Source organism: Neomonachus schauinslandi, chromosome 6 (genome assembly GCF_002201575.2).
Source record: "Neomonachus schauinslandi chromosome 6, ASM220157v2, whole genome shotgun sequence".
In the NCBI taxonomy this organism is placed as follows: domain Eukaryota; kingdom Metazoa; phylum Chordata; class Mammalia; order Carnivora; family Phocidae; genus Neomonachus; species Neomonachus schauinslandi.
The window spans coordinates 47,414,785-47,440,409 of record NC_058408.1 but is presented as its reverse complement, the minus strand read 5'-3'; the positions used below and the strand labels follow the sequence as shown (position 1 = coordinate 47,440,409).

At 44.5% G+C, this 25,625-nt stretch overlaps 1 protein-coding gene across 2 annotated transcripts; it reads right to left on the bottom strand.

Annotated features, from left to right (window-relative positions):
• Positions 1-1,569: 1,569 nt before the first annotated feature.
• NPHS2 (NPHS2 stomatin family member, podocin) lies at positions 1,570-19,655 on the bottom strand. Of its 2 annotated transcripts, XM_021682602.1 has the most exons (8): positions 19,397-19,655; positions 15,776-15,879; positions 11,097-11,169; positions 9,452-9,534; positions 7,598-7,801; positions 4,533-4,588; positions 3,162-3,240; positions 1,570-1,848 (listed from the first exon to the last, which is right to left on the bottom strand). In XM_021682602.1, exons 1-8 carry the CDS (start codon positions 19,653-19,655, stop codon positions 1,570-1,572), a joined length of 1,137 nt encoding a protein of 378 aa, XP_021538277.1. The 2 variants fall into 2 exon arrangements, with proteins under 2 accessions (XP_021538277.1, XP_021538278.1); XM_021682603.1 differs by lacking the exon at positions 7,598-7,801.
• Between the last annotated feature and the right edge of the window lie 5,970 nt (positions 19,656-25,625).

Below are 25,625 nucleotides of genomic sequence, written 5' to 3'. Positions count from 1 at the left end.
GTCTTTTTTTGTTGGAAAACAGGAGGAAAGGCAGAGAGGGCAGAAGTGTGGAAGTGATCGAGAGGCAAAGCATCCTTGATCATGGGCCCTGTTTCTGTTACTTAAACATAGTGGGGAACCAGCCCATCCCCAACAGACACAATGCTATAAAAGTTTCTAGGTCCATTCCTAGGAGATCAGAATACATTTTCTCTCTTGAAATAATGTGCTGTGGGGTTTTATGGGTTAACATTCATAAACAACAACCCTTTACAGGTGTGTTTATGTAAAATGTTTAAAGTTCTCACTTAGGGATACCACTATTTCTTTCTGTACTACCAACATGGAACTTCCCATTATAAGTAGCATTTTACTAACATACACGATATTAGTAATATTTTTGGGATGTTAGTAAGATTTTATAATATTACTGATTTTTTAAAGTCTATAGAGGATTTGCTGTATACCTCAGGATGCTTTCTTATTTACTTGGCTAATTTTTTTCTATAGGTACATTTTTTTTTTAAAGATTTTATTTATTCATTTGAGACAGAGATACAGAGAGAGAGAGAGAGAATGAGCACGAGCAGGGAGAGAGGCAGAGGGAGAAGCAGGCTCCCCGCTGAGCCAGGAGCCCGATGTGGGGCTCGATCCCAGGACCCCGGGATCATGACCCGAGCCGAAGGCAGACGCCCAACCATCTGAGCCACCCAGGTGCCCCTATAGATACATATTTCTAATTGAGTAAGACAAGTTAATGGAAAGTAAGACTTATAAGAATCTATTTATATTAAAGAATATCTGTACTAGAAAAGAATGCTTCAGGACATGTATAGGTCACATAATGTCATTACTGTTTGAGGTAAATGCTATACTGAGAATACATCCGTCCCATGTTTACAGTGATGCTTCTTAAGATTTTAAGCAACATGTATCAGGTAAATGTTTTTGTCCTTTTATTTCTCTATTTTAAAAAGGAGGCTCCATAAAAAGAATTCCTTTTAAATTCTTTTAATTAGATGTAAATTTTATATCCAGCCCAAGTACATCTTCTTTCATTTGCTCGGGAACATTTAAGTGTCACTGTGGTGCACCTATCAGGGTTAGATGTGAAGACCATAGGGTGGAACATACAACGTTGAGTGTAGTTGGGGCGGGGGTGGGGGGAGCCAATGACCAAGATGTGCCTTTGAGGAGTTCACAGTACAGCTGGAGAGAAGCCTGCATCTTAACTACAGGATTACAATAATGTCTGATGAACACAATAAAAAGGCCACGGGAGCAGCAAAGACCTTGCCAAAGGGGCCAGGGGGCATACAGCAAAATAGACATAAAATTCTTTCCAGAGTAGAATGTTGGCTAAAGCTCTCTCCCATAGTTTCTCTAATTAAAATGATCCATCTAAACTTGTCATTACATCATCTCACTGTCCCTCACAATTGTTTCAGATTGCTGAGTTGTGACTGTGCATTCCAAGGGTATTCCGTGTGGCCACCGAAGAAAGCGCGGGATGTGAGGACAGCGTGCCTCCCTCGGGGATGTGGCTGTCGCCTGACAGGCCCCTTCCAGGCCCGTTCCCCGTGGCTCCTCCTATAGCATGGGAGAGTCTTTCCTTTTAGGACTTGGTGGCTCGACAGGTTTGGAAGGATTGGGGAAGGGGAGGCTTCCTTGAGTTCTACTGCCGGGCGAAGACAGGAAATTGAGCAAGTCAAATGGCAGAGGCAAAACCACCGTGGAAGGTTTGTCGGTGGACAGGGATTGGAGGGTGTGGAGGTACCGCAGCTGAACAGCGGCCGGAGTGCCTGCCAGAATCTCAGCTGCCCTTCTCAGGGACTCGGATGCGGCCTTCTCCCCCTCCGCAGCGATCACCTGGGAACAGATGTGAGGAGAAGCAAAGTGGTTTGTTCTTACTCACTATTCAGTGTCCCTCAGCGAACGAGCACAGAGCACTGCCTGGCGCCAGGCCCTATGAAGCAGCCAGCAGGCTGACGGCCTTCTTGCTCAAGGATCCTGGTCTAGGGGAGATTGGCTGCACTCTTCGTTGTAATTTAGGGCCGAATTTGTCAAGGGCCCTGACAAGCATAGTGATGTGTTAGGGGAGTTATTAATTATGTCTGCAGGTGGGGCGCCTGGGTGGCTCAGTTGTTAAGCGTCTGCCTTCGGCTCAGGTCATGATCCCAGGGTCCTGGGATCGAGCCCCACATCAGGCTCCCTGCTCAGCGGGAAGCCTGCTTCTCCCTCTCCCACTCCCCCTGCTTGTGTTCCTGCTCTCGCTGTCTCTCTCTCTGTCAAATAAATAAATAAAATCTTTTAAAAAAAAAAAGTATGTCTGCAGGGCCTTGAACGATTAGTAGGATTTTGCCATATTGAGAAAAAGTTGGCCAGCATTCTAGGCGAGGACGTGGAAGCCTGAAGCGGGGACTCCTAACCAGGGCAAAATGAACGAGTGAGCATTTCAGAGGAAAAAGCACGAAGCTCACCACCCAAATGCCACCTTAAAGTGGACTAAGAGGACTAGACTCAGATCTAGAAGCAACTCTGCCCAGAGGACCACTTTCTTCCCTTCCTCCTCTCAACACTCTTCGGTTACTGAGCTCCTCTGTGGTGGGGTTCTTCACCTGCTTTCTGTTCTTTAAGAGCAATCTGTCTCCCCTTCAGTCCTCCTTTTCCTTTCCCCAGCACCCCTCCCACCCCCACCTCCATCCCCAGGAGCTGCTGGTGGCTAGCGCTGTGCCTGCCTGGCGTGACCTTCTCTTGGCTCTGGCATTGAGCGAATCGGGCCTCATCGTGGTTGTCCCTCCACAGCCTGCACGCAGCTAGGGATACGGGTCTGCTGTCATTCACGCATTAACACAGGGGTGACAGGTGGCTGATATTACCAAGGAAAGATGCCAGCTCGAGGGAAGAGGGATGGCGGGGGGGGGGGGGAGGAGGAGGATGCCTTTCAGGAGAGCGAGTGAAGGCAAGACTCGAGGAGGAGGAGGAGCTCACTGTTTCCAGTGGCTTCAGAGAGGGCATCGCGGAAAAGGCTGGGTGGCATTAGTCAGGCGGCTATGAACACACTTTAAGGGAATACTTTTAATAGGGTGGGGTGGGGGGGCGCCAGCTCTGGATGAGTGGGAGGTGAGGAAGCAGCGGGAAACGTTCTCGGTGGGGGGCGGGCCTGCGCTGCACTGGCTCACCCGCACTTTGGCCTGTCTCTGCGCTTCGGCCTCCACAGCCAGGGAGTGCTGGAGCCCTGCCGGCAGCCTGACATCCTTGCTGGAAAAGAAAGAGCGTGGACAGGTAGGTGTGCAGCACTGCTTTTAGCAGCCAGGGGTTCAGCCAGACTGGCCAACGTCTCTGTTGTTATTTCAGGATGCCCGGCAAATTCTGACCTAACAGGGTGGCCGTCCCTAGACCTCTAAGGCCAATGGTGGGCAGAGAAGGGCCGCTCGAAAGTCAGTGCCTCAACTGCAGACACATGATCACTGATGTTACAGCAGCACCCTGGTTTGCTCTGTGCAAGGAGAACACATTCTTTAGTCGATAGATGATTATGATTTTTCCTACTTAAGGTTAATCTAAATCCCAGCTATTAAATTTGAACAATGAAAAACAGCTTTGATGAGCCATACTATCCGTGATAGGGGAAGGCATCTAAGTTTATGAAGGAATTGATTTTGAAAAGAGTAGAACTGACCGCATAAGAGTAATACTTAACGTTATTACATAAAAGATACAAAATTATATTTTTACCCTGTTTGTAACTACGAAAATGACATAGCCAGAAAACAATCTGGCAGTTCCATGGAGAGTTAAACATAGAGTTACAATACGAGTCAGTAATTCTACTGCTAGGTATATGTGAAAACATGTTCCCACAAAACCTTGCACATGAATGGGCACTGCGGTGTTCTTCAGAATAGTCCTAAAGTGGAAACAACCCAAATGTCCATCAGCGAATGAGCAGGTTAACCAGATGAGCTGTAACCACACAATGGGTATTAATTGACCGTCAAAAGGAATGATGTCCTGATTCCTGCTTCACCACAGATGAACCTTGAAAACAACATGCTAAATGAAAGCAGCCAAACACAAAAGGCCATGTAACATTTGTATGAAATGTCCAGGATAGCCAAGTACACAGAGATTAGTGTCGTCGGGCTGGGGGGAAAGGGAGCAATGAGGAGTCCCTGCTTGACAGGTGTGGGCTTTCTTTTTAGGGTGATGAAAATGTTCTGGAATTAGACAGTAATGATGGTTACACCACTCCATGAATATAATAAAAACACTCGTACTTTAAAATGGTTATAATGGTGAGTTTTTATGTTATGTGAATTTTATCTCAAAAAATTATTTTAACTCCAGGGAGAGAAAATCATGAAAGTAATTTGCCTAAATGTCACAGTGGTTGTGTTATGGCTCTGAGTCCTAGGTAATTTTTTCCTTTGTCCAAATTTATGCAGTGTGGCTATAGTACTCATTGAAAATAATTTTTAAAAGTTATTTTAAAATAAAACCAAAATATTTCCCTTTATCACATTGTTCTTCTTGCTTAATTTCCTACCCACATTTCTGTTCTCTCCACTTTGATTCCCCAAATACAGGTCACTGAATCCAAGGCCACCTGTGGAGGGAAGAGTTGAGATGTCAGTGAGAACCTCCAGGTGAGAGTAGAGCACCCCTATGCCCTCATGGCCATTGTTCTGAACTGAGAAAGTACATTTCCTCTGAAGGAACATTCATTTCCTTTTTTGTTTTAATGTTACGGTGCCTTGTAAAAAGTTGCTTAACTTTGGGGCACCTGGGTGGCTCAGCTGGTTAAGAATCTGACCATTGATTTTGGCTCAGGTCATGATCTCAGGATTGTGAGATCGAGCCCCACATGGGGCTCCATGCTGAGTGTGGAGCTTGCTTGAGATTCTCTCTCTCTCTCCCTTTGCCACTCTCCCTGCTCTCTCTCTCTCTCTCTTAAAAAAATAAAGCTGCTTAACTTTGCACAGTGCCACTCAATAAATACTTGTGGAATTAAAGATGGTGTGGTAGGCTGAATAATGGCTCCCCAAGACATCCATGTTCTTATCTCTGAAACCTGTGAATGTTACCCCAGAAGAGACCTTGCAGATGGGATTAAGTTAAAATCGCCCCATTTATGGGGCGATTATCTAGGATCTTCCCTGTGGGGCCCAAATGCAGTCACAAGTATCCTTTTAAGGGAGAACAGAGGGAGATGTGACTACAGAAGAGGAGAAGGTGATGTGATTCTGTGGGCAGAGTTTGGAGGGATTGAAGGTTGGAGGGATTGAAGATTTGGAGGGATTGAAGATTGAGGAAGGGGCCACGAGCTGGGGAAACGGGGCTGCTAGAAGATGGAAAAGGCAAGGAAATGATTTCTCCTCTTGGAACCTCCAGAACGAAGCTGCCCTGCTGACACCTTGACTTTGGCCCCAGTGAAACTATTTTTGGACTCCTGGCCTTCAAAACTGTATGAGATTAAATTGGCATTGCTGTAAGTCACCAAGTGTGTGGTAATTTGTCACAGAAGCAATGGGAAACCAATACAGACAGTGAACTTGATAAATCTGTTTTAAGATGCACTTATTAGAGAACCAGAGTCTAATCTCTCCCAAATGGTTTTCATTTAGAGGTGCTTCCTTCCTGCCGGTGGCCCCCGTTTGCCCCACCTCCCAGGCCCAGAAGGCAGAAGACGATGAACTGTAGGCTCTGGAAAAGAGGGGCAGGGCATGGCACGCCCCGGCGGGGGGCCCTACTCTTTTCTGGTTCACTGATGTCTGGTGATTTCTCAGTGGCTGGACATCTAGCTAGCTTAGTGCACCGAGAGCCCTGAGAAGGCTGACTCATCTGGGTGGGGGGGGGGGGGTGATGAGAGGAAGGAGTGTTGAAAAGACCTCACACAGGAGGTGGCATCTTAAAAGACAAATAGGACTTCGCCTGTGGAGAAAAGGGAAACATTCCTTGCAGAGGAGGCCCATGGAAAATGCCGGAGAAACACTGAGGGGGATGGAGGGTTAGCCCATGGGGGAGGGGGGGGTTGGGGGGAGGATGGCAAGGGGTGGGGCTAAAACAGTTGGCTCCTTTGTTCACTCATCCGGAGAACATTATCTGCCTGCTGTGTGACCTTGTCCTCTATCCTTTAGAGGGGAGGGGTGAACAGGAAGAGAGGCTGAGGGTGCCGAGGGGGAGCACGCTGGAGTGGTTTTGTTTTTTTTTTTTTAAAGGTTTTATTTATTTATCTGACAGAGAGAGACACAGCGAGAGAGGGAACACAAGCAGGAGGAGTGGGAGAGGGAGAAGCAGGTTTCCCGCTGAGCAGGGAGCCCGATGCGGGGCTCAATCCCAGGATCCTGGGATCATGACCTGAGCCGAAGGCAGACGCACAATGACTAAGCCACCCAGACGCCCCTGGAGTGGTTTTTAATTTCCAGAGCAGGAACTGCCCGTGTCCCTCTTGTTCTAATTCCTTGTTTCTTTTTAGTTCTCTTGTTTCTGAATTTGTCCCTTTTCCACCAAGACTCTAATCTCAGTTTTATAAGTAACAAGCTGGACAAGTCACCTGCGAAGATGAGTGAGTGCTCGGGCGCCATCAGGCACAATCACCACCTAAATGCCTTTGGTCCTCCGGCCCTTCTGCTGGAGGTCCTCCTTTTTTTTTTTTTTTTTTTAAAGATTTTATTTATTTATTTGACAGAGACAGAGATAGCGAGAGCAGGAACACAAGCAGCGGGAGGGGGAGAGGGAGAAGCAGGCTTCCCCCCGAGGAGGGAGCCCAATGTGGGACTCGATCCCAGGACTCTGGGATCATGACCTGAGCCGAAGGCAGACGCTTAACGACTGAGCCACCCAGGCGCCCTGGAGGTCCTCCTTTTGGCGAGACAACATTCCGACCTTCCTGACTCGATTCTGGGCCAGGGAGCCTGTGGCCCCCACGACAGGCTCCCCGACTGGTGGTAACTGCCATTTGGCCAGCTGCCAGGAATCCGGCTTTGTTCTCCCGTCTCAATACCTTTGCCCACATTGTCTTGGTAAGAATGGAAGATGCCACTGTGGCCGAGGGTGAGGAGGCTGAGCTTGCCGCCTGGCGGCTGGATGGGGCTGCCCGTGAGGCACTTCCTGCTCCTCGATTCCCTCCCTAATTCCCAATCAATTAAATCTCAGTGATTGATTGGGAGATTAATCATGTAAGGGTCTGTGACATTTTCTTTTTAGCTGAAAGTCTTATTTGAACTAACTTTGCCTGTTTCCCCAGCTAGACTGTCAGCTCCCAGGAACCATGCCTTCTCATGTCTGTGGGACCAGCCACGTGTCCCACGTGGCCCCATCCTCCCTGCCAGCTCTCTTTGGGCTCTGGGGGCACGTTCCAGTGAGTGTAGAGCCAATGGGGTGGGGGGATGAAGGGCAGAACCTGTGGCAATGACTGACTAGTCATCACCTGGTTGACTCAGGGTCAGTCTGGCAACCTCTCACTCAGCTGTCAGCTCCTTGAAGGATGGTACCTTCAACAGTGAACGCCTGCCAGATGCTTCCATTGCATGTGCTTCAATAAATGACCGATGAAGAAATGAATAAAAGAGAAAGAGGTATTTCAACATATTAGATGATAAATTTGTTGAAGTACCTTTATATCTTGGGCAATGCTCTTCCTCTCTAGAAGAATTTCAGTGAGGGATCGATGTGCTAGGAGACGCTTCATGGTGGTCTGCACAAGAAATTGGACAGCTCTAGGCACGTGAGCAAGACTGCTTAGGAGGAGAGAGGCATTTTCCATTCGATAGTAGCAGATGGCATCCATCTCCATTATAAACATGTCTTTGGTCACAACCTGGGCAGAAAAAAGAGTTTGGAGAACATGATTTTTTTTTTTTTTAAGATTTTTATTTATTTATCAGAGACAGAGAGAGAGAGTGCACAAGAAGGGGGAGGGGCAGAGGCAGAAGGAGAAGCAGACTCCCCACTGAGCAGGGAGCCCAATGTGGGACTCGATCCTAGGACCCTGGGATCATGACCTGAGCCAAAGGCAGCCACTTAACCGACTGAGCCACCCAGGCATCCCGAACAGGACTTAGTTTAGTGCTCCTTTCCCAGGGGGATGATAGAGAAGCTAAATGTGTTCAAGGGAAATTTTCTCAGTAAGATTATAGGAAAAAAAACAAAAAGTTGTTGGCCCACCCTTTTATTCGAAATAGATGTGTTTTTGAAGATTATGGAGTTTTTATGAAATACACTAAAGAACTCACAATTTAAAGGAATCCTGTTGTAAATAGTTTTGTAAAAATATCAGGAATAATTTTCTTAGACAAAAACATTCAGTTAATTGTATATCAGGTCTTTTTAAACTGATGCCAAGGGGCACCTGGGTGGCTCAGATGGTTAAACATCTGCCTTTCGCTCAGGTCATGATCCTGGGGTCCTGGGATCAAGCCCCACATCAGGCTCCTGGCTCAGCAGGGAGCCTGCTTCTCCCTCTCCCTCTGCTCATGCTCTCTCTCTCTCTGTATCTCTGTCAATTGAATAAATAAAACAAAAATCTTAAAAAAAAAAAAAACCAATGCCAAAAAATGTGCTTAAAAGAGAAGCACGTTCTGGGAAACAAGTGCTCTGATATGTTGTTTGCTGAGTGTCCACTAGGGGGCAGACTGGTGCTACACACCAAGAGACCTAAAAGCTGCTCATTCTCAACATTTCCATTTTTAGACACTTATCACAAAGACATATTTTTAAGGATTTAGCTGCAAGGATGTCATTCATAGTATTGTTTATTATAATAAAAAATTATAAATCAATTAATATTCGCAACAGGGAATTGTGAATTGTGGTACATCCATACAATGAACTGCTATGTGTCCATTTAAAACAAAGGGCGCCTGGGGGGCTCAGTGCGAAGAGCAGGCGACTCTTGATCTCGGGGTTGTGAGTTCAAGCCCCATGTTGAGTGTAGAGATTACTTAAAAATAAAATCTTGAAAAAAAATAAGACAAAGGGGTAGAAATATAGCTAATATATGAAAACATGATCCAACAGAGTATTGAGGGAAAAAAGACATGTTATGAAATAGTATGATATGTACACCTGCCTGTGTACATACATAGAAAAATTTGAAAGGATACACTCTGATAAAAGGGGAAGCTAGCCTAGCCAAGCTGACACATAAAATTAACCATCACAAAGTCCTTTGCCCATTTTTAAGTGAGTTGTTTGCTTTCTTGTTGATTTGTAAGATTTCTTTATATATCATGGGTATTAATCCCTTATCAGAAGTATTATTTGCAAATATTTTCTCCCACCCATAGGTTATCTGTTTATTCTTTTGATTGTGTCCTTTGATACACAGGAGTTTTTAATTTTGATACAGTCCATATCTCTACTTTCCTCTTCGACTTTTGAGCTTAAGTAGTCATTTTGACTTGGACCAGAATTGGTAGCTCAGCCATACAAAACGTAGAGAGAAAGCAAAATCCATCATTTGACTTACCTCATGAAAGGGTATCTCCAAAGTTTGGAGGCGAAGGTCAACCTTGTGGTAGGTATCCAGGCAGGGCAAAAAGAAGAAAAGGCCTAGAAGAGGGGGGTGGAGAAATTGACAGGTGAATGGTTAGTATGGAGATTGTTTGGGGTTCACCTCTTCGGGGTGAGGTTGCATATTGCATTGCTTTCCTTAGCCTCCAACCACACACAGACTGATTGGGCAATCCCACCTCTATCCTGATAGTGAGTTTGTGGTTGCTAAAGTTACCAGAAAATTTTTTGTTCAATCTAGAACACTTTTGAGGGTGAAAGGTGAGCGTTGTTACAACTTACTCCAGGACGACAGACATAAGTGGGGATTAATCCCAGCAAAATGGGCTGTATGGTCACCTTGGTCATGGTGCTAAACCCTCCAGATCTTGAGTAACATGTCTGTCTTCTTCACTAGATTTAACTCCCTAACGAGAGTGTCTCATGCACCCTCGTTAGTTTTAGTGCTTGACTTGGTGCCTTTTAGGGGCTCTGTAAAATTATTTTTGAATCCATGCATGTACCAACATGACCAACTTTAGAGCCGGCAACCTCCATGTGGTACTTCTTAAAATGTGAACCCCAGAGGGTATCACAATAGCAATATCATGATACCAGCTTCATGTTACCTAATGTAATATACAAGGTCAATGTGCAATAAGTATTTTTAAATTGATTTATTGAGATTTTCTGAGAGCCACTGGACAGTGTGGGCTCCTGTAAGAGCCAACAAGCAGCACCTCACAGAACCCAGGACCTCTCTGAGGAGCAGCCCAGCTACTAGCCCTTTCTAGCCCCAATAAAGAAGGATGCAGAAAACTAGAACCAGAACAAGATGGTCCCTGTCCTAGACCACAGGGTCTGGCTCTACTTTTGCGTGGATCCGTCTGTTTGTTCTGAATTGTCAAACTCAGATTTGTGTCTTCTAGTCTAGTCTCTGTTCTCTACTTGTTTCTGTAAAGCTGGCTTGGAACTTCCAATATATGCACCTGGGACTTCGCTCCTTCCCTTGCCTTTCTGGCTAGCTGGAATCTCCAAACCCCAACTACTTTAGACTTTGTGGACTAACCATATTTCTATCTGTGCTTGGACCTCTGGACATCAACTCCCCTGTACTTTAAGGTCCTAGAGATCAGAAACCATCTCATTTATCCATCTTCACCTCCTGGGCAGTTATACAATATCTAAGACACAGGAAGTGCTCCATCTATGTTTTCTAAATTCCATGAACCAAAGGCCAATTTGTCACTCGGATGCTGGACTTTTCCTATCTCCCATGGTTTGGTCTGACCCCCTGTATCTGAACTAGCTCAGCTTTGCTCAGCACTCTAACCAAAACATGTTCTGCTCAAACCAGTGCCCAGCCATGGGTCCTAAGCCTACTTGCTAGTCTAGCCAGCCTAGCCCCGGCACTTGACTCTGCACCCAGCCTCTTTCTTGGCCACTGTTACCCGATAGTAATGCTCTCTGAAGAATCTTTCATAACCTGTGTTACAAGTAACAGATTAGAAAATGCAGATATCACAAATCAGGTTATGTCATATAATCTGAGGTCCATATTACAAATATGCACGGATTGAAGAAACTGGCAAGTCTATGGGGGGTAGAAGGGTGTTTCATACCAGGGCCTTTGGCTCTTCCAGGAAGCAGGTGTCCCAGTCGGAATATTATTACTCTTTCATACTCTTGTACAACCTAAAGGGAAAAATAATACTTTTGAAACACTCCAAGAAAGAAAAATAAAGTCTTCAAAAGGACTTGGCACACACAGAGAGTGATCCTGGATACCAGAAAACTTTAGTTTTGAGAACCAAGAAAAAATTTCTATTAATATTTACATTTCCAAAATCTACACTTAGTAAGTGTAGAACTTCAGAAACCAGTGCAAGTATATTGGCCATGTTAATTTTAGAGCCCATGAACAGAATTTTGATTAAAGAGTCATGATTATCTAAAAAATGATGCTTCTACTACCTCCAACATATCGAAATCAAGAAAATCACAGCATGTTTATTTTGCTGTGACTTCTGCCATTATTAGCTTTTATATGGATCCCACATTCGCTATTTAATAGAAATAGCTATTAAATAGCTATTTGTTTCAAACAGCAATTTCTTCTGAGGTTGCTTCAAAATGATTCATTTGGATTTCAATTTGCCAATTCTCATTGGTGATTGTATCTAGAAAAATTAAGTGTGCCCTGAAAATATGTAGTTATTTTTAAATGACAAAAAGGGAGATTCTCTGTGTAGAAATGTCTGCATGTTAGGAGAGAAACAGGAAAGTTAACACACACTACTTCAAAAATAAACTTCATTTTTCTGGCCCAGTATCAAAATCTGGGTTCTTTTTTTTTTTTTTTAAAGATTTTATTTATTTATTTTACAGAGAGAGACACAGCGAGAGAGAGAACACAAGCAGGGGGAGTGGGAGAGGGAGAAGCAGGCTTCCTGCTGAGCAGGGAGCCCGATGCGGGGCTCGATCCCAGAACCCTGGGATCATGACCCGAGGTGAAGGCAGACGCCCAACGACTGAGCCACCCCGGTGCCCCAAAATCTGGGTTCTACTACTTGCTTATCATTAGCTTATTTGGTCTGTTTATTTGTATATATGCCCCACCCGTGAACTTCTGTTGAATGAAAAAATGGATTATTTGTGACTGTAGACATGTTTTCCTTCTTCATCCTCCCTCCACTTCAGAAAGCTCCACTGAATGATAATTAGTCAAATATGAAAATGTCATGAAGAGACCAAAAGTAACACATTTTGGAGTGTGCTTCCTAAGGGAACAGGCTCCCTACCCCACTGTAAGTCCCTCGGGGTCAAGTACCAGGTCTTGTTGATCCTTCCACGGTTTACAACTCCTGTGCCTGAATCTTGCCTTGTTTGTTGAAACAATGAATGAGGATGAATGCCTAGATTTGGTTCCCAGAGCAGGCCCCAGGCATCCCCGATTTCCTGGCTCCCTGGCATTACTTGTTTCATTTCTGCTTTTACTGGGAGAAACAAATTCTTCCTAGAGATGCAGAGGAGCCTTACTCCTTCAAGACCTTGGTCAAATGTTACACATCATTCTGCTTTAGTATCCTCTACCTAATTGACTTTTAGGGTTTACCATCTTTTTTTCCCCCCTAAAGATTTATTTAATTATTTTAGAGAGTGAGAGAGAACACACACACACGGGGAGGCGCAGAGGGAAAGGGAGAGAGAATCTTCAATCAGACTCCCTGCTGAGCACAGAGCCTGATGTGGGGCTCAATCCCAGGACCCTGAGATCATGACCTGAGTCGAAATCAAGAGTCCAATGCTTAACCCACTGAGTCACCCAGGTCCCAAGACAAAATGGAATTTAAAACAAATACAAAAATGTGCTAGTGATAAAGAGAGACATTGTATAACAATAAAAGGGTCAATGTGTTAGGAAAGTATAACAATGATGAACATACATGTACCTAAAAACAGAGATCTAAAATATAAGAAGCAAAAACCAAAAGAACTGAAGGGAGAAATAGACAATTCAAGCAACAAAAATAGCTGGAGAATTTAATATTCCACTTTCAATCATGTAGAGAACAACTAGACAGAAGATAAACAAGGAAATAAGACTTGAGCAACACGATACATAAACTAGACCTAACAGACATCTACACACAACACCCAACAACAGCAAAATACACTTTCTTCTCAAGAACACATGAAATATCGGGGCTCCTGGGTGCTCGGTTGGTTAAGCGTCTACCTTTGACTCAGGTCACGATACCGGAGTACCAGGAGTGAGCCCTGCATCAGGCTCCCTGCTTAGTGGGGAGTCTGATTCTCCATCTGACTCTCTCCCCTCTGGTGTCCTCTCTTTCTCACTCTCAAATAAGTAAAAATCTTTAAAAGAATAAAAAGAACACATGAGACATCTGTAGGATAGATCAAATGCTAGTCATAAAACAAACCTCAATAAATTTAAAACTATTGAAATTATACAAAGTATATTATCACAATGGAATGAAATTGGAAATCATTAACAAGGAAGTTTGGGGAATTCACAAATATATAGAAACTGAATGGGGCGCCTGGGTGGCTCAGTTGGTTAAGCGACTGCCTTCGGCTCAGGTCATGATCCTGGAGTCCCTGGATCGAGTCCCTGGATCGAGTCCCGCATCGGGCTCCCTACTCAGCAGGGAGCCTGCTTCTGCCTCTGACCCTCCCCCCTCTCATGTGCTCTCTCTCTCTCATTCTCTCTGTCTCAAATAAATAAATAAAATCTTTAAAAAAAAAAAAAAAAGAAACTGAATGACGTACTCTAAAATAACCAATGGATCAAAGAAGAAATCAAAAGAGAAATTAGAAAATATTTTGAGCTGAATGAAAACAAAAACACAGACACCAAAACATATGGGATGCAACTAAAGCAGTGCTTAGAGGAAAATTTATAGCTGTAGATGCCTATGATAAAAGAGAAGAAATACTCAAAATAAAACCCTAATTGTCTACCATAAGACACTGGATATAGAAGAGCAAACTAACCCTAAGGCAAGCAGAAAGAAGAAAATAAGGAAGATTAGAGTGGAAATAAATACAATAGAAAATAGAAAAATAATAGAGAAAATCAACCAAAGTTGGTTCTTTGAAAAGATCAACAAAATTGACAAATATTTAGCTAAATGGACAAGGGGGAAAAAAAAGACTCAAATTTCCAAAATCAGGAATGAAAAAGGAATGACAGGAACATCATTACTGTCCTTACCGAAATAAAAAAAAAGATTATAAAAGAAAATACTATGAAAGACTATATGCCTCAAAATAGATATAATTTAGGTGAAATGGACAAATCCCTGTATAGATGCAACTACCGAAACTGACTTGAGAAAAACAAAAACAAAAAAAACCCTGAAAAGACCCAGAAGTAAAAGACTGAATTAGCAGTTTTGAAATTTCCCACAGAGAGAAGTCCAGAACCAGATGGTTTCACTGGTGAATTGTGCCAAACATTTAACAAGAAAGTACTACCAGTCCTTCACAGATTCTCCCCAAAAACCAAAAAGGACAGAAATCTGTCCAATTCTTTCTCTGAGGCCAGTATCACCCTGATGCCAAAACAAGAGAGAGACATCCCGAGAAAACTACAGACCAATATCTCTTAAGAATATAGAGTCTTAAAACCCTCAACAAACTACCAGCAGCCTGAATCTGGGACCATAAAAAGATAATTAGACACCATAGCCAAGTGGGGTTTATACTGGGAACACACAGTTGGTTTAACATCCAAAATGCAATGAATGTAATACACCATCTCAATAGAATAAAGGGAAAATACCACTTGATTTCAATGGATGCAGAAAAGACACTGGACAAAATCAACACTCTTTTGTGAGAAAGGAGGAGGGGGAGGAAGACGGGAGGAGGAAGGAAGGAGGGGGAGGAGGGGAAGAGAAGCCTGCATGAGGAGTGCAATCAGCAATGGCCCCAGCAGCACCTGTAGCCTTCTAGCCAAGGACATGCTCTTCCCCAGCAGCCCCAGCCAATGATAACAATGGCGGGGGTACTTGGGCCCGGCCATTTCTGCCCATCAGGAAACTCCTCCTTGAAGCCGACTTTGCTCTGGAGTTCCCTCTCAGGCTGGCCAACACTACACCCTAGTCGGAGGCTCCTTCTGTCCTGCCCTTCCTTCACTTCTCATAGCGCAGGTGTCAGACCTGCATCATTGTCTGAAGGCTCCCTCTGCCTACTCTTATTCTCTCTCCCCTTAATCTTTCACAGACAGTGCCTCCCAATAAATCCCTTGCATTTCGAATTCTGTCTTGGCATGTGCTTCCCGAACAGACATGGCCTTCATTTACTTCAGGGACAGGCATGTGTAACCACCTGTGGGCCAAATCGTCGTTCGTGGAATAGAAGCTGCCTGAGAAGTTTCCTAGAGTGCCAGAAGTGGACACCATCATCTATTCTGGGCTGACCTCTGTGTTGCAGGATGCAGATGACCTAGACGTAGACCCTGACCTGAGGGCTCTCAGTCTAATGGGAGAGATTGGGTGTCGACAAAGAGTATACGCGCGGTAAGTGCTGGAATGGATATGAAAGCAGAGAGACAAGAACACAAGGAAGGAAGTGATAGTCTGGGGGAGTCAAGGAAGGCTTCACAGTTACATGAGAGCAAGGTCTGAAAGGAATAAGAGCTCTCCTGGCAGAGGAGTGGGAGGTGAGGCCATTCCATGTGGAACAGACAGCACATACGAAGTCACAGTGGAGTGGACCTGGGGTCACTGAGAGGCACAAGGAAATTCCTTATTGGGTTCTCAAGAAGTCTTACCTTTATGCAGAACCAGATCGAAAAAGGGAAGGTCACAACGATGAAGAGTAGGGATGTGAGGACAAGGAGCCACTCACAGACCCCTAAACCTGAAGACTTGGTGCCTAAAAAAAAAAAAAAAAAAAAGGAAAAGAATAATTATATTAGAATGTTACCATATTCACTGACCAGTAGTACTTGTTGGTCCAGTTCTTGGTAGGAGGATCACAGCAGTGTGTAGACTTTGCTGGAAATTTAGAGGGAGCTGGATATCACTGGTCAGTTCACATGACGGGACATTGTCTGTGAAGGGCTCTGTGGGGCTGTGGAAGGTGGAGCAGGCTTCTGGAAAGGCAGTAGTGGGGTACCTGGAAGAAGCACAGAATCTGGGCAGAAGGTCTGGGTTCGAGTTCTGCTCCACCATTTTCTGTCCAGTGACCTTAAGCAAGGCATATGAACTCTTCAAACGTGTTTCCTCATCTACACAGTGGGGATGCTAACTAGCTCATAATAACTATCTCATAGCTCTCTCATGAGATAGTCTTCACAGCGTTGATGTATGAAATTTCGTATATACATGAAAATCACTGAAGTGTGCTTACCATGTATCAGGTGTTGATTCTGAAGTGATTCAAACCACACGTGTGCAGAGGCTCACCTTCCCTGAAATGACTTCCCCATCTACCACCTGCCCCAAACGTCTCAAATTCCTCCATTAGAGTCCTTTCTTTGGATTAGGGTGTGGATCTCTAGGCAGTCTTTGAAAAATCATCTCTCTGGGGTAATAGCCTAGTAGTGTCTGTAAATAAAAGTAATGAGGAACTGGACTGCAGAATGTCCATGTTGCTTGAGTGATAAATGAAAACGTTTCAGGGAAAGTTAATCTCAAGAACACAAGCCTCCTGGGTTATTTACGTTGTGTCCCCAGGGCCTAGAATAGTGTCCGACACAATAGAGGTTCTCCATAAATATTTGTTGAATTGTAAGGATGAAGGAGTGGATAGAAAAAATTATTTAAATGTAACAGTTATGGAAACCTCAAGAATATTAATCTCTAGGTACTGGGAAACTGGCCAAACGGATACTATTTGTGAGTTTAAAAACATCATACAGGTGTTGACTAAAGATTAGGAAGGTGAAAAGCCTAATTTTAAGGGATGGGGGAAAAAGAGGAAAACTAGTTGGTAGGCTTGAATATTTGATTTCTGTGCCTGGAAAATAATTGGAAGGATCATCACCAAATTGATCACTTGGTACACAAGCTGCATCAGCCCAAAACTAACATCAGTGCTAAATGCTATAGTATGGTAGTTCCCGGAGTGTGTCCCACAGAACACTAATCCCACAGGGTGCTCTGCAAAGCAAGAGTTCCCTGGGAAAACAAGTTTAGGAAATCCTGTGTTCTGTGTCCTACTTCTAGAGCTCCCTAGTGCTGCTCATCTGCATTTTGAGGCGAGGGGAATCCCTGCAGTAAAGAAGCATTCTTAGCTTTGTTTAACCCAGGATTTCCCAAACATTTGACAAGGCAATGTTTTCTCCAAGGAAATTCATGATCCATAAAATTTATTTCTCATGCAATCTATTTTGGGAAATGCTACTCTATCACCATCATGTTAGTTTTTACAATATTCTTCCTTAAGGACAATAAGGGTGGTATTGCCATGTTTAATTAGTTTATACATATTTCACTTGCCAGTGGTAACCATGGCAAGTAAAAAGAAATAAATACATATACAGACAAAATAGCATTTTATAAAGGAAGAAAGGCCTCAAAATGCCTTCACATAAGAGTTAGAGATGTGAACAAAAAACTAATATTTATACCCCAAATTTAACTTACAGCTTTACTCACAAAGTATTGTTCTCTTGGAATGAGTTCCTTGAATATTCACATTGTTCAGTTTACATGAATAGTGAAATATTAAATGTTTCAGGGCAGGAAGAGCCTTAGATATGACATAGTCTAAGAATCTTTTTGGTAAGGTGGAGCTCTTTCATCTCTCCCAAGTCTTAAGGAGCCTGGTGGGAGGTGAGGAGAAGGAGGTGTTGTTGCTCCTCTTGCTTCCGGGGCCCCTGGAAGCCACAGAAACTTCCCAGACAAGGGCTCAGCAAGGCCTCAATGGGACTTCTCATCTATTGCTTGGGGTCTTGGGCTCTAGTCACTTTATAGCTGGAGAGACTGAGTGAGGCCCACAAAGGTGACACTCCTTGCCTGAGGCCACACAGCTGGTGGCAGTGCTGGGACCGTGACCCGGAAGCAGGGGCAGCACCTTTCAAGGATGGGCTTTTCGGTCAGGCCATCTTACTCTGGAATTCTGGCCCTTCCATTTCCAGCTGTAGGTCTCTGGCAAGGTACTTAATTTCCCCGCATGTTTTCCGGTCAGTGATGCAGAAACGGTAATACTCAGTACAACACCCAGTGTGTGCCTGGCACATAGTAAAGACTCCACACATGGGGGCTCCCTTCGTGGCTCACCCCAACCGATGTGGTCTGACACACAGTTACAAGACCTCTCACCTCAGCAATACTGTAGCATTGAACCTAACAAACCTTTAATGCCTGGAAGTTTCTGACTGATGAAAGGGCATCCATTGGGCAAAAGGGCATTAACATGGTCCATACAAACTGCACCCCAACTGTAGGAATCTTTGTCAAATCGTACCTTTCAATGTTCCCGCATATACTGCATTGCTGGTAACCAGGAAATGATGTTAAAATTTCATAGCCCTCAGAAACCAAATAACACACAATTCCTTACTGATTTCCTTGAGACCACTGTCATTCTACACTTAAGGTGTGATGAATTTTTTTCTTCCATTCACTACAAAAAAGGACTGGAAGCAGATAAATTTGTTCCTAAGAGTTGCTTTACCCACAGAAGCCAAAAAGATATTTTTCCCCGTGATTCCCTCCTTTGGTCTAACTTTCCTCTATTTTAGCTTGCAAGTGTTCTGTTCAAATTGGGTCTGTTCTTTGCTCCAAGCGTTGTGCAAAGTGCTTTGGATGGTATATCTCCTCTTATCCTCACACCTACCCTCCCAGGTAGGTACTGTGGTCATCCCCTAGCATAGCTGGTTAAGGCCCCACCTCTGATCAATGGCTAGCGAGCTGAGATTTAAATTCAGGTCTAGCTCTTCTCCACTTGGCTCTGAGGCCAAAGGATCACCCCAAAGAAAGTTTAAAATACTTTTAGGTAAGACTGAGGGGTGGGGATGAGGAGAGAAGAATAAGCTGCCCAGTTGCCCAGAACCACCAGTTCATGCATGTTTTACTTAAATTAGGTGCCCATATACTCTTCCTTGGCCACAAAAACCGCTGCAAGATTCCTTTGCCAAAAGTGTTCATTGCTCCCCAACCTGGACCACTCTCCCTCCCACTTCCTATCTATGGCTCGCCTCTGAGACCAGCGGTATTTAGTTGATGTTATCTGTATTTCTTCTGATGTATTTGGGTCCCCACACTGGGCAGGACGTCCGCGGGTCCTAACTCAGGCCTTTCATTTCCTGGGAATCCAAGCAGGTCCAGGAGGCTGCTCTGGCCTCGGTGGCTCTCAGCGCCGTGACTCGTTTCCCTCGATCGGCCATCCCTTGGGTACCACGTGGAAAGGCCACCCCGCCTCCCACATCCCCGACCTGCCATACCTTCCTCGGGCCGCTCGCTCTCCAGCAGCGCCACCACCTCGGTGCCCTCCTCACCGGAGCCCCGGACCTCATCCACGTCCACCACGGTGGCTGCGGGCGCGGGGGACTCCCCCCGACTCCCCGCCCGCTCGCGCCCTGCGTCCCGGCGCCCACGGCCTCCGCCGCCCCTCTCCGCCCTCGCCCTCTTGTTCTCCTTGTGGGGGGACCCGCCGCCTCTCGCGTGGGACTCTCTGGAGGAGCTCCGAGCCCTCCTCTCCATCGTCGGGGGCCGGCCCGGGAGCGCGCCCGGGAGCGCTGTCCGGGCGGAGTGACCCGCGGGCGCGACCCCGGACGGTAATGACCGTGGGCGGGCGTGGGGCGGGGCGCGGGGCGGGGGCTCTGCTCGCCGGGAGGCGGGACCGCGGGCCCTTCCAGCCCCCAGACTCGGGCGATCTCCCGCGACGCGTTTGTGTGAAGCCCGTGTGCCGCCTCGTGGTGTTTGAACTTGGGTTTCTACAGACGACGATCTAGCTGTAAAGCAGGTTCAAGTTGCCTGCCCCACCCCGGGGGCCCGCAAATCGCCGAAAGTGCGGGGGGCTCCGCGCGGGATTTGTGAACGTCGTAGGAACTAGGGAATGTGGTCCTCGTGCAGCGCTAGGCAGCTGGAGGGAACAGAAGAGGTCGACGAATTAGGGTCCCCAAGGGCCCCCTTATCCTCCTGGAGGCTTCCCGAGGGCGCCTCTCCCCCCTCCCCCTCATTTATTTTATATCCTGGCCCTACTCTTTCTGCTGATGCTTTGTAAACAAGAGGTATTGGTGTCGGCGGACTACTCCTGGGAGGATTTACATTTCAAAAGGTTGGGGGGGGAGGGAGTTTTCTTTCCTAAAAGGAAAACTCTTTTAGGCCCCTTTCTTCTCTTTCACATACACTCTCTCTCGTATTTGCATTTATATTTATTTTTATTAGCTTATTATTTTGTTTACTAATGCTTAAGCCTGTTGATGAAATGCTTCTTGAAGAATCAGAGAACGGAAGGGGTTTAACTTTTGTTTTAGGAAAGGGATGCTTTTGCCCTTGGCTAGGCTCTGTTCGCATGCCTCCTTGATGAAGGCAGGACTTGGACTTTGTCAAGGTTCATTGGCCAAGCTCCATCTATCAGCGAACTGGGGGGAGGGGGGCTGCCCCACTTGCTTCTGAGGAACTTGAAACATGGAATACATTTATTTATCCTTTACCCTCTATTGATCACTTGTTTCTCACTGAATGCGTAACCCTTCAAATTCGAGATTTATGATTCTACTCCAACAGCTCAGATCAGGATGGCAGAAATAAGGTTCGTTTATTTGTATTTTTCGATATCTACTGAGTTCACACAGGTTTTCCTCTCAAAAACCTTATTAAAGGGACCGAAGTAACTTACATGGCTCTGGAAAACCATTCCACTACTTTCTTCCATATATTCCAAGTTAGGCCACTGGGAATAAAATAATTATTTTACAATTATATTTACAAGATTGATAATAAAGTAATTTAAATAGATTTGTTTTTTCTCTCTAAACCTGATTATTGTATGGGTGACTTAAGGGAGGCAAATGTTTCCTCAGAGTGCCTGACTCAATTAATAGTTCCTGCCTAGAGAACGACATTGAGAAAAATTCAGAAGCTGAATTGGGCCCATAGAGGAAAAAGTATCATGATTACTTAATATTCACTCAAATTAACAGTTACAATTAAACACAGTTTATCATCCTGTAAAGATTTCCCTGTTCAGAAAAGCATGAAACTGATTGTAGCGTTTATTATTTTTTCTCAGCCTTTGATTCTCTTGTGAATTAATTTGATCTGGGGTTCTAGCTATACATTCCTAAAATAAACTTGCACCTCAGTTTTTACTCCAGTAATTGGCCAAATGATAATCTCAAAACTGCACCCTGTCTGCCAATAAGATAGAGGGATTTCTTGCAGGAGAAAAACTGATGAGAAAAAGGTCCTACTTGGCATTGGAGTGCATGTTGGGTGCTTCTTCTCAATCTCCTGTGGGACCTGGATAAATTACATAAGTGGGACCTGCTGTGGGACCATGGATAAGTTACATAATCTGTACTTCGTTTTCTGTATCCACACATAACAGTAATACAAGGGCCTGCTTATAACACAATGCTGTCGGGGTTATGGATGGCAATGACGATATCCGAAAAAGACCATCACATTCCTTCGAAAAAGGTCAACCCAGCATCTCCGAAAGGTGGAGGGGTTGGGGAGTGCTGAGGTAGCAGAATGAGTCCCTAGCTCACTGTTCTTACAATGATGTTGCTGTTTTCTTTTTAGATTCCTTTTTAATTGAAAGTATTGCTCATCCCTTGGTTGAAAGTGCATGTACACATTTTTGTACTCTTAATACTTTACTCCTTGTTTGGATTTGTTATGAGACTGGCATCTGTGAGGGGGTTACTAGGTAGGGAGGACCAATTACAGTTGTTGACTTTCGAGTTTGTTTCCAAGACATAAAGTCATGGATGGTTTTAAGGCTTTCTAAATTATAATTATTCCTGTTTAGTGTTTTGAAATTTTATATCCATATATGGATAAATGGAAGGAATATTGACTTATATGAATTATTTAATGGAAAACCTGGAATTCATTGTCACTGGATAAGATTGCAAATCTTATCATTTTAGAGCTGGAAGAAACTACAGGGACTTAATTTGACTTTCTCAATTTGTAGATGGCAGAGAAGCCAAGCAAGAGCGCACAGAAAAGGGGTGCTGATAGGAGCTGGTGGGGGGCTTTGACCATGGCGATGGCCAAGGTGTGGGAGCTATTTCTCAGGTAGAGAATCAACAGAATTTGGTGACCACATGGGTTAATAAGGGAGGTGGTGAGGAGATAGAAGACATGAGAAAGGTGACTATTTCGACCTTTATGGGCCGAGTAGTTGGTCATAACTGAAGGCATTTCTGCCAGACCCACTCTCCCTAACTATACTGATCTTGTGCATCTATGTCCCCACCTTGTTTGTCTGGAGATGCAGTTGTTGGCTTGTTAGGAACAGTGGTGAGATAAGACTGACTTGACTTTTCTCTCATTAATTCACTTCACAGATACTTAGTGAGCACCTACTATGTGTTTAGCCCTGCTCACCTCTGAGGATGTAAAGGTAAGATATGGGGCCTGCCCTTGAGGAATTTGTAGCCTAATAGGGAGAAACAGATGTGTAATCGGGTGTGATAAAGTGAAACTCTCAGTTTCAGTGACCAAAAATGTCTCCAGACATTGCCAAGTATCCAATAGGGACAAAATTTCTTCTGATAGAGTACCCCTGATCTATATGGTACCATGAGGACCATAGAGAGGAGGGGGTAATTCTCTTTGGGTGGAGTCAGAGTTTGAGCCATATCCGGAGATGGGCAGGTGATCCTCAGGTGGGTTTCAAGAACTGAGCCTTCCACCAGAGGGGGTAGTACAGAAGGTAGGACTTCATATGTGTTGGGTCGTTGACAAATTGGCAAAGGAGGAGACCAGAGAAGTAGGCGGCCCAAGAAATGAAAAGCCTTTTACACCCTATGAGAGAATTTGGATTTTATCTTACAGGCAAAAGAAGCTATCAAAGATTTATAAGCAAGGAATAATATGGCCAGATTGGCAATTTAGAGAAGTGACTTTGTAGAGAAGATTGAAGGTAAATTGAAATGGGCAGAGGATGGAGGTAGAGAGACTGGTGAGGAGACTCTTCCAATAATCCAGGTGAGAGGGGGGATATGAGTTATGTTTCAATGAAAATGTGAAGGCTCCCAATACTCTCTGGTCAAAGTGACTGGGTGAGTGGGGCTGACATCCAACTGAGGGGATATGAGGGAAGAAAGAGCTTTTGTTTAAAGGTAGGTAGGCACAATAAGTTCAGTGTTAGTCCTATTGAGCTAGCAGTGTCCATAGTATATCTGTGTGAAAATGTACAGTAGACACTCAAATATTTAGAGTTGAAGATCAGGACAGACGGTGACCAAGATCCTCACCTTTCACCATTGCTGACTATGGCAGCAGCCTCCTCTGCTGGGTCCTCGAGACACATGAGCATAGATTCTCCAAACAATGTGCTCTGTTGCTGGCTTGAACTTTGGGCCCTAACCCCTAACTGGTCTTCTACCTTGGCCAGTTGAGTTAGATGCTTTGTAGGCATTGAGGGCCCTCTTGGCTCTTTCCTTTAGGACTTAAAAAGCTGATCAGGAAAAAAAAGTCCGATGGCCTGATCCTTGGCCCTGTGTCCTTAGGTTTTGACATTATAGTTAAGAGCAGAGCTGACCTCAGTTAACCACTCCATACTTCCTTTACCCCAAGCCCCATCCTAGTGCCCACTAGGTTATTCCTTGATTGTAGGTAACCCTCCTTCCAAATCAGGAGGTATTCCTGATTGCCAAGTGGGAGGGAAGAGGGAGAATGACTGAAAGAGAACGTCGCACATGGAAAAGTGATCATGAGCAGCTTTGGCTCCATTAGACTTCAGTTTAGAATTTGTTCCCATCACAAATGATTCATTTCCTGTTTCTGGTGGCTTGTGTGACCCTGAGGATGTTATTTTGTATATTACCTGTTTCAGTGTTGGGCTATGGAAGGGATGGAGGGGGAGGAAGAGAGAAAGAGAGGGACGGTAAGAGAGATATTGAGATCCTAGAGCAGTGCTTCCAATCTTTGCCCATTATGACAAACATAGAAAATGATAGTATTTGAATAGCATACTGGGGCAAACAAAAGGATTTGACAGTATCTATAAAAGGCTTGGTGGTAAAGTTATATCTTTGATATATAATCATGGTAAAAATAAAATGCGAAGTATTAGGGATTCAATATCAGAAATTTTGTATACTAATAAAATATTTTCAATTTTAAAATAGAATCTTGAAATGGGTGAAGGCAGTCAAAAGTTACAAACTTCCAGATAGAAAATAAATAAATAATGGAAATGTTTAGTACAGCATGGTGACTGTAGTTAATAGTACTATATTGCATAAGAGAGTAGATTTTTAAAAAAAGATTTTATTTATTTATTTGAGAGAGAGAGAGCGCACAAACAGGGGGAATGGCAGAGGGAGAGGGAGAAGCAGGGAGCCTGACGCGGGGCTAAATCCCAGGACTCTGGGATCATAACCTCAGCCAAAGGTAGATGCTTAACCAACTGAGCCACCCAGGTGACCCGAGAAAGTAGATCTTATAAAGTCTTCATTACAAGAAAAATATTTTTTTAAACTATGTATGGGGATGGAAGTTAACTATTAAGACTTATTGTAGTGCTCATTTGCAATATATATATCAAATCCTTATGTTGTATTCCTGAAACCAACATATTATATGTCAATTATATCTCAATTTAAAAAAAGTAAGGTACACTTTATTTTTTAAAAAGGATTTATTTTTGGGGGGAGGGGCAGAGGGAGAGAATCTCAAGCAGACTCCCTGCTGAGCACCAAGTCCCATGTGGGATCATCTCCTGACCCAAGAGATCACGACCTGAGCCAAAACCAAGAGTCAGCCCCTTAATCAACTGAGTGGCCCAGATACTCCATGTTCACACAATTTTTGTTTTTATTTATGTATTTATTTTCTAGCTTCTGAGGTATAATTGACAAAAACTATATATATTTAAGGTATATAACACAATAATTCAATATACATTGTGACATGCTTTTTTTTTAATAGAAATTTTTATTTATTTATTTAACAGAGAGAGAGAGAGAGAGCACAAGTAGGCAGAGCGGCAGACAGAGGGAGAGGGAGAAGCAGGCTCCCCGCCGAGCAGCGAGCCCGATGCGGGGCTCGATCCTAGGACCCTGGGATCATGACCTGAGCTGAAGGCAGCCGCTTAACCAACTGAGCCACTCAGGCGCCCCTGTGACATGCTTTTTAAAGCTATTTTTTTACAACCACTTGAAAATTTATGCAAGTTAAAGAATCAAATATCTTTTCTTTCACCAACAAATGTCATTTTCACATTTCTTGTGATGAGGCAAAAGGATTTCAAATCCAGTCAGATTTTTTCTAAAGTAAGGAATATTTCAGAATAACGATGATACTTTAAGGAGCACGAAGCGCCGCTAATGAGCCTTCACAGCGCAGCTAGAGGGGAAGCTGCCGGAAGTGCGGGGGAGGGGCCAGCAGAAGCCACGCCCCCGCCCCGGGCCTCCCTTCGTGCTGCGCAGGCTCTTTTGCGTCCCTGTCGGGGACCTTCGTCCTTAGCCGCAGGGGCGGCCCTGAAGC

Bases quoted from the DNA above. Each gene is read 5' to 3' on its own strand.
- NPHS2 (XM_021682602.1), bottom strand. From the start codon at position 19,655: ATGGAGAGGAGGGCTCGGAGCTCCTCCAGAGAGTCCCACGCGAGAGGC. The intron at 4,589-7,597 runs GTACTTCAACAA...TTCCCTCCACAG, and splicing joins GCATTGCCCAAGATATAAAG to GTGGCCTTGGATTCAGTGAC. The intron at 1,849-3,161 runs GTGAGCCAGTGC...ATCTGTTCCCAG, and splicing joins AGAGACAGGCCAAAGTGCGG to GTGATCGCTGCGGAGGGGGA.